This window comes from Ammodytes marinus (genome assembly GCF_949987685.1).
Source record: "Ammodytes marinus genome assembly, chromosome: 7".
Taxonomy (NCBI): domain Eukaryota; kingdom Metazoa; phylum Chordata; class Actinopteri; order Uranoscopiformes; family Ammodytidae; genus Ammodytes; species Ammodytes marinus.
The window spans coordinates 14422903-14432407 of NC_137211.1; the positions used below are offsets into that span (position 1 = coordinate 14422903).

At 41.8% G+C, this 9505-nt stretch overlaps 1 protein-coding gene across 1 annotated transcript in view; it reads left to right on the forward strand.

The window, feature by feature from the left end:
- LOC307253102 (voltage-dependent calcium channel subunit alpha-2/delta-3-like) overlaps nucleotides 1–9074 on the forward strand; it is a gene marked incomplete at both ends in the record, with an annotated part of 109123 nt that extends 100049 nt beyond the window's left edge. Inside the window, 5 exons of the mRNA XM_080030972.1 lie at nucleotides 258–313; nucleotides 3191–3305; nucleotides 7483–7593; nucleotides 8742–8826; nucleotides 8982–9074. Of these exons, the coding sequence (XP_079887098.1) occupies nucleotides 258–313; nucleotides 3191–3305; nucleotides 7483–7593; nucleotides 8742–8826; nucleotides 8982–9074 (460 nt within the window). The remainder of the gene's footprint in view (nucleotides 1–257; nucleotides 314–3190; nucleotides 3306–7482; nucleotides 7594–8741; nucleotides 8827–8981) is intronic.
- Nucleotides 9075–9505: the final 431 nt, after the last annotated feature.

A 9505-nucleotide genomic window follows, 5' to 3' on the forward strand; every position in this document is an offset into this window, starting at 1 on the left:
TACGACAACTAAGAAAGCATATGAATATAATATAATCGCATCTAGAATAAACTATTTAGCCATTCATGCCTGCGCTGTGATTGCTTTTAAAGCTAAAATTGATGATCTTCTATGAAGCCAACCAATCCTCTAATCCTTGAGAAGCTTTTATGGTGTGGTTAATGCAGTCGGAATGCAGTACAGAGTGTTACAGTATGTTGTATGTGAGCATGTGTTGGAGTCCCTATCGTTATGATCAATGTGTTCTCCATATCTAGATTCATGCTGGAGTTTAACTTGTACAGCTGGTGGTATTCGGACCTCACAGCCAAAGGTAAGAAGGGCTTCTCTTTGGCCATCTGCTTGTTCTCTCTCTCTTTGTAAAGCAAACTCACCCACGCACACACACCCAGACAAAATTATACAGCTTTCTACCGAAATTGTAATAATAGCATACATTCAAAAGAGACATTGTTTGTGTACATTCCTTATATACAAGGTTAAGTGCATTCTGATCAAATGGCTCATAATATTTTATTTTGAATGGTTGCTAAGGTTGAAAATAGACACAATGGATGCGTAAAGTGCTATACAATTTTCATTCCCAAGAAGAATCTCAGTTAAATAAGTATCATTCATTTAGAAAAAGACACAGGATTATTATTCATAATGCACACCTGTACAAAACAGCTGTTTTCACTTTTAACAGCAAATTGTTTTACACCGGTATGCATTTTGATTCTGTTTTTGCAAATAGTGTTTTCTCAAATTAAAAAAACGGATTTTTGCTGGAAGCGAGATACAAGTTTTTGATTGGCCTATGTGTTTTAATTAATATAAGTAATGTATTTTTTTTATGATACATTGACTTTCCAGTGCCAGGAACAGATGATGTTTTTCTTTAACAAAATAAATGGAAGATATAATAGGAAAGACAGAGCAAACAGAAAAGATAGATAAAAACAATCTGCTTCTACAGTGGGAGTGTTCTTATTTCAAGTCCTATCATTTAGAGCAATGTGGACACAGTTCTAGATATCTAAGTTACCACACACTAACTATTATACTGAAGTAAACTTATATTTTTTAACTTGATGCCTACAGTTCATCTCAAGACTCTCAAACATAACTGTGCAGTAACAAATGACAGCCCTATTTTTCCAGTTTCTAAAAAAAAAAAGACATTTCTCATAATAGCTTTTGCAGTTACATTTCCTGTCTGACAAAGAATAGAAAGGAAATAAAGTAATTCTTCAATTTTACAACTGCCCATGAAGTCATTAACATCTTTTAAAAAGATGATCAAGATGCCATTTTCTTTTTTAGATTTCTATTTTTAATTCTAAAATGATAATGTATTCCGAACATGAAAACGTTCACAGTTTCTCCATAATAATTCCTGAGTTCACTTTGAACAAAGTTCATTGCGTACAGAAAAAACAAGCCGTGTCCTCAGCGCTGACCTCCTGTCTACATATACGCCATCTCCCCTCCATTTCCTCTCGGTCTGAGTCAGTGTGACCACTGGAAAAACAGTATAAAGAGGCGCAATCCAAAACCTAAAAGTAAAAATGGCTGAACATGAGATTACCTCAAGTGACCTCAATGTGTGTGTGTGTGTGTGTGTGTGTGTGTGTGTGTGTGTGTGTGTGTGTGTGTGTGTGTTTGTGTGTGTGTGTGTGTGTGTGTGTGTGTGTGTGTGTGTGTGTGTGTCCATCTGTCTGCACACAAATCTGTATTTGTTTGTGTGTCCAGAGGGGGATATACTTGATGGTTTTATGATCTGTAAGGATGTGTGTCATATTTGTAGTGGTGGAAAGCAATATCCGCTTTGTATCTGGAGAAAAACAGGCTTCTCTCTTTCCCTCTCTCTCTGTCTCTCTCTCTCTCTCTGTCTCTCTCTCTCTGTCTCTCTCTCTCTCTCTCTCTCTCTCTCTCTCTCTCTCTCTGTCTCTCTCTTCATTCAGTTTATCTCTCTTTCTCTCATTTCTGTTTTTGTATCTTTCCTTCTTTTTCTGTCTCACTTTATTCCACAAACATGCCCCCTTAATGATTACTGCCAAGCAATGAATGCTGTAACACCAAATGCTTTATGGAGTGTTGAACACTGTGTTGCCTTTCTAAAAATATATTCACACTAAGCAGCGTCCTGTTGTAGGATTCATTCTAGCCAAAGCCAAATAATATGAAAATATGTCATCTGTGAATATAAGGGGAGAGAAAGAAAGAAAGAAAGAAAGAAAGAAAGAAAGAAAGAAAGAAAGAAAGAAAGAAAGAAAGAAAGAAAGAAAGAAAGAAAGAAAGAAAGAAAGAAAGAAAGAACCACAAAATGAAAGTCTATAGAATGCTTTCCTTGCACCCTCTTATCCCGAAAAGAAGCGATGCTGGGAAGCAGTCAAGACAATTTCACAGCTGGCTAGCCTCAGGTCTTAGTTGCACTTTTTTTATATCTTTTTACAATAGAGACGCAGGCCTGTGACACACAGCTGAAACACCCCAATTTAGCCGCCCGTAACCCAATCTACACAGCCTCTCAAGCTAAACTAATCCCAGACGTTTATACACGTAGGCTGCGTTTCTCACATGCATATAGCTTTTGTACAAAGTGCGCACATATACACACATCCACACAAACACATTTTTTTCACATCGTAATGCTGCACTGCTGACACCCAGTAATTAAACTGCTCTATTCAAATCACAGACGTATTCCACCATCTTTTTAAATCTGTGTGTATTTGACTGTAAATCATGTGCCACCCTGTTAAATATGAATTCAGACACACACAAAAAACACATATTTTATTGTTTGTATTTAATATGCCAATTTTGAATAATTTTAGCCCCAGTTTCGGCTTTGAAAAATATTCATCCTAACTGACGTCTTTGCCTCCCATCTCCAATCTCTCCATCCTGTAGTGTGGTTAGAAACCTCTGGGTGGCAGAAGAGTTCAAGCAATGTTGCATAAATGGCTGGCCTAGATTTACACTGTACATAGGTATCTACAGCAGGACAAGAGGCAGCTCTCGTTTAGAAATGCTTCTTTCTTCTCAGAGCTTGTATATTTGGACGGATGTGGTGTGTTTGCTTACAATCTATTTGCATAACCGTTTTAAAAATACGTTTGACTTTGAAATAGATGTTAAATACCTCACCTCACTAAATTCTCTCTCTCTCTCTTTCTCCCTCTCTCTCTCTCTCTCCCTCCAGGTCAGAGGATAGGTCGCAGCATGCAGGTACCGTGTGACACAGAGTATCCGGCCTTCATCTCGGAGAGAACCATCAAAGAGAACACGGGAAACCTCGACTGTGACGGCTGCATCAAGTAAGAGAGACACACAATCACGTGTAAACAAACATTAACAACAACAGCGACAGACACCGACCTTCATATGTGTCTGCTGGTAAATCAAACACCCTGGATATCAGCCGGGCCAGAAAGCAAGCTAACAATGAAAAATGAAATCTCCTGTTAACTTTCATCTTGACCAAATATTTCTTTTATCTCTATAATCCCTGATAATGAAAAACACATTTGAATCATTTGTTGTCTCCCGAAAACACTTTTATCCAGGCGATTCATCAGAGACACACACACACACACACACACACGCAGACGAGCCCCTCTCTCTCTCCTGCGGCAGTTTGAAATACGAGGCATTTAGAGATGAGGGAGAGAGGTGGAAAAAAGGCTTCCTTTAAAAATGGGAAAATGAGTGTGGTCCCCATTAACAATTTGGGCTTTTCTGTCAGGCAATTGTGGGGTGTTCTCTGGATCCCTCCAATGGGCTCTTCATTGCTCCCAGCTGTGGAGCTGTGTGTGCCTGCGTGCGTGCGTGTGTGTGTGTGTGTGTGTGTGTGTGTGTGTGTGTGTGTGTGTGTGTGTGTGTGTGTGTGTGTGTGTAGGTGTGTGTGTGTGTGTGTGTGTGTGTGTGTGTGTGTGTGTGCGCTGCTGGTACAGCCCCACCAGGTCAGCAGGGTAACCACTGCCCTGGGTGCTAGGAGTAAAATGCGGTTGGGAATGCAGTCAGACCCCGAACACACATATTGCACACACACACACACACACACACACACACACACACAAAGCATCCTCTCTCTCACACACACACACACACACACACACACACACACACACACACACACACACACACACACACACACACACACACACACAGAAGCGTGCTTCAGAGAAGAATGGCCTCATCTCCAACGATGACACCATAGCTGGGATTAGCGATCAGGGCTGTGTGCTCTGAGCAACATGTCGCCTTCAAATAAATCCATTTTAAAGCACAATGAATTTGACAAAGTAAAATGGAGTTTTTATTTCGGTTAGGTGGAATTTTACAGCTCATATTAGTAGTAGAGGATATTGCCGATAAACATCTGTTTCACGTTACAGGCTGACTGAGGCTTTTTTCGCTCATATTTTCATCGAGACACGTGTGTGTGCGTTATGCTCTAGGATATATACCCTAAGCTATTGCCTGTTAAATCTCTCTGTATTATGAGTGTGTGTGTGTGTGTGTGTGTGTGTGTGTGTGTGTGTGTGTGTGTATGTGATGTCTGTATTTGTGTCTGTCCATTACCTCCTGAAAGAATAAAATATTGGGAATGATATATTAATTTAGGTGGCCCTAAAGGGTGATTTAACCTCCACTAATGCATTGCCAGCCTTTCTAGACTGTAACACGAGATTTAGGACAAAGAGTGTGTCGTGTCTTTAACCAGAGAATGACTTCAAGGAGGCTGTTCAAGCGGCGATACCAGCGGCCATATATTCACCACTTCACTGGCTCCTTTTCTTTCTCTGACGAGCCATGTCCCGTAAAGGCAGAGGTTCAAAGTTGCAATGAGCTCTATAGTTCTTCAGCACTGCAGTCAGTCGTGGTTTCATCTGTTAGATGTTCTCCAAGTAGAACTGTCTCTGTGTATCCCAGGTCTGGCTATTAATATTGGTATTGCTGAGATAATTGCACACATTATGATGTTGTCCCTCCCATAGTCATAAGGCCAGTTTTATTTCTTGAATAAAGATTTTAATGCTACAGTTTTGTTTTCGGATACAGTTTTTGAAAAAAGGACATTGGTAAAATATTCTTAATGGAAACAACATTTATAATTAAGTAATTATCGACACTGAATATCAATTGTGCGTTTCATAATTTTTTTTAATACACAAATGTTGGTTGTTAAATTTTACTTTTATTTCTTATATTTATGGTTATTTTTAGATCTAACTTTAAAAAACATTATAGCTGATGCTGTTCCACCAGGACCTTTTAAAAAAAAAACATGTTACCTGAATTTACACCAACAGCTGCTGAAAGCCCGGAGTATATACTGTATATTGGAATCACGTAATATGTGTAAAAAGGCTTAAAGAAGAGGGTACTTGAATCCTGGTGCACATTTTCCACAAAAGCAATGAGAGAAATGGAATTAAATTGACAGCATTACTCTGGAAAAGCTAGAAAAGAAAGCAATTTCAACTTGTCGAATTAATAATGTTTAAATTGCACAGTAATTACTGGTAAAATTTCCCAACTGTGACGACAGTTGTTTCTGAAAACCATACAGTGCATGCAGTTATGGTTATGGTTAGTTATGTAACGCGAACATTTTCTTCACAACACACAAAAATATTGCATTCAGCCAAAACTAAGCACGCAATGATTTTACCATGAAAGGTAGAAAAACGTTGCTACTGTTCTGCATCAAAAGCAAGGCATGCGTAAAGCAAAATGTATTTTGAAGTATTATTGTGTCAGCTCTAATCTCAAAAATGTGCCTCTGTACGGCTGACACAGGAAGCTACAATAACGTTTTCATTATGATCAAATAGTGTTGCTAAGCTGTGTTCATTTTTTATCAGCTTCAGCTAGTGTCAAACATTGTGTCATAACTTTGAGAACATGACATGTACACACTCCATTGTGTGTCTCAGCTTTATAATTTACGTGGTTCGAACTCTTGATTTTATTCTCTTTTACTGCCTTCTCTTTCTTTCTGTGGGTCTCTATTTTCCCTCGCTGTCTTCTTTTCTCCATTCTATCTTTTCTCAGAGGAACATATTGGATGTCTTTGTTGTCTGTTTCTCTACCGGCCAAAATCACAAGCAGCCACGGCACTAGGAGGCCATGTCAAGAAGACACTATCTCAACCGTCTGTGCGTTTGGGAGCGAGAGCATGTCTGAATGTCTGTTCCTGTGTGTCTGCGCAGATTGTACACATCCATGTGTGTGTGTGTGTGTGTGTCGACGTGTGTTTGTGTGTGCACTCGTATGCGGTGTATTGCTCCCTTTTCCCAGCACTGGGTATGTTCAAGGCCAGCAGCTGTGCTGTCAGGATGTGTTTAAGTCTTTTCTCCGAGAACACTTGTTCTGCTTTCTATCAGCGGGCTGAGTTGGGCCGGCCCGGCGCTGTGCAGGGGTGAGCACGGATTATTAAACATGGGCAGATCCTAATTCACCCTGAGTACGACTGGGCTCGGTCTATTTGCTGGGCTGGTTTGGTTGGGTTTGGTTGGTCACGGTGGGATAACTGTGTTAAGAGTGCGGTGGATTGGTGATGCTCAGGGATTGGAGGCTGTTTGTGGTCGGATTAAATTGGTCATGGTATTGAATTAGTCATGATGGAGATATTCCTGTAGAAACTAGGCCTGTTTCGATCCACCAGGTCTCTCCCTTGATGTCTTAGTTCCGGCACACCAAAGTGGATTCTGTGTGTGTGTGTGTGTGTGTGTGTGTGTGTGTGTGTGTGTGTGTGTTCAGTCGGGTCATACGCGTGTGCCGTGTTCTCGTGCGTTTCTGACAAATGGCTGGCGGTGAACTGGATAAATCACCCGGCCGCGAGAGAAGAGAGGGCGGGAGCAAAGCTATAGATAAAGAAAAGAATAGGTGACAGAAAGAAGAGATCATCTTTACGACCTTCTCTTCTTCATAAAGCTTATCCACAGTCGTAAATAACTGGCCAGGAGGTTCGAGACAAGGCCCGATCTCTCAGGCCAGTAAAACATACGCCATGGGAAGCCACGAGCACAAACGTGTGGTTCCCATTTGTCTCCCGTTGGAGTGTTTTATATTCGGCAACACTTCATTGGTGCTCGCCCTGGATAGGATGTAACAAAGACAAAAGAGAAGAGGAGGAGGGGATGGAGTGAGTTAGAGATGTGTGTGTGTGTCTGTTGGTGTGTGTCTGTCTAGGTCTCTGTGTGTTTATTGACAGCTGGCGGTGAGACAAGTCATCTTCTTGACATGAATCCAGTGGACTCTCTCCAGTACATCCGACCCCCCCCCCCCCCCCCCACACACACACACACACACACACACACACACACACTCACACACACTCACTGACACATGGAAATTGACATCATACCCATGCGCAGTGTCTACTTGCCGATCCACCTCTCCCCTTTCTCCCTCTCTGTTTCCTTCCTTCCTCTTCATCTTTTCTTTTTTGCTTTTCTTTCCGTCTGTCTGTGCTGTGATTGGCAGGTCCTTTGTGATCCAGCAGATCCCCAGCAGTAATCTCTTCATGGTGGTGGTGGACAACAAGTGTGACTGCAGCATGTTCGAGCCAATCACCATGGACCCCATCGAAATCATGTATATCCTTCACTTGGCTTCAAAAAGACTTGCCAATTCTAGTGTGTCTAGTGGGTACTCCTGAACCAAAAGGGAAATGGCACCATGGTGAATTGAAAGCAAGAGAGTTACATTTGACAGGAAGGCTAGTTTTAAACAAGCCACAAATCTAATAATAATTCTAATAGCTCAATTTTTCTAATGGGTGATGAATTTTGCAATAAACTGACTCAGAAGACTTAATGATAGAATAAACCAATGGGTTTTTTAAGAGCAGCTTTAATCTCTAATGCAGCTGGCCTCCGTTGAAGGCTTTCCAGTCAGGCTGTTCCCCCATACCGCAGAGAAAAATTACAGTATTACCTGATTATGTTTTTTTATTGGAGAAGTCCATTGTCTTCCAAGTCACGACTTCCAGGGTCACACTACTATAGTTGTATAGCCAGTTTGTGTCCATTGAAGTTACCGCGACGTAGATACCTTAGAGAGCTTTCATTTGTGGGGAAGCCTTGGCGACATCGTTTGCCCTCAACCCCTCACAGTGGATGAAAAAGATGAGAGCGTCGTGAGGAACAGGATCTGAAGCCAAGGCTTTGAGACAGCACTCCACTAGAGATGTGTTCCACAGCACATGTGTGTGTGTGTGTGTGTGTGTGTGTGTCTGTGTGTCTGTGTTTGGACTGCATTACACAACAGCCCTCGCTGTGATGGGATACTGATCAATAGCAGACCGAGCCCAGAGTGCAGTCAAACTAAAAAGAACTTAGCTCACCACCACATTCTCGAGGCTGGCTTCTCCTACAATGTGCATTTTCTCTGGGCATTTTTTTTGCAGCAGAGTCACGCTGTATATACATATCCGCCACTGTTTATTTTGCTGTGGAGTGCTTACTGTAGCATAAAGCCGGCCATTCCGTTGCTATGCGACTGATGAAAAACTCATCAAACATTGCCCAGAGTCTGCTTTTCTTTTTGTCTTTTTTTCTCTTCTTGCACACCATGCTGTGCGCAAAATGATCACTGGATCCATAAGAACTCGCTTCCATGGCGCACTCAGAAAAAAAGAAACACATGCAATCCTTTCCATTATAAACAAGTAATACACTCCAGCAGGAAAACACCCTGCAGAGGGGGTACACATTGTCTGTTGTTGCCTTAACTTCAGCTGCACATAATGAATCGCTCAAGTGCGAGAGAATCAAGATGCAAAAGGACAGGAGGCGCCCAGATTCCTGTCACCCTTATCACCCAGAGGTACTCTCTCCACCAACACACACATACGCATGCACACACACACACACACACACACACACACAATCGCTCTCTACTTTAGCAATTTATTTCATGATATATCCCCTGCTAGTTCTGCTTTTGTATTTTATTAAAACATTCCATATCTGCCTCTCTAGGAGAACTCGATGGAGTGTGGAGGAGCCGCGGGTCTGGCACCATCTCTGGCTGCGACAGTGCTCTGCTTCGTCATGGCACTGTTCCCTAGGTGACCAGAGCTGGCCACGCCTCCACATTCAGAACTTGACTTGGATCGGCACGGCTCGGGATTCAAGAGAACCGCAGCCATGCCACGGAAAGAAGAAAAAACAAAAACACTCCTTGCCCCTCCTAAAAACTGTGCCCAATTCCAACTCACCATCTACAAAGCCCCTTAGCCTCCCCAGGTACCTCCTCCCTATACAAGGCACTTATTTGAAAGGATTGATAATTGATGGCTATTACAGCTGTTAAGTAGTGATCATTAAGGTGCTTTAGCAATATCACAAGAGTTGCACGGAGAGGTTTTTTGGGGGGAGATACAAAGTTTCTAACATTGTATTGATGCCAACAATGCACATAATAGGTTAAAAAAAATGCACAAGTGGTCCAGAAAACACACACTGACACTCACACACGTACCACTATGTTCAGTCCTTTCAGG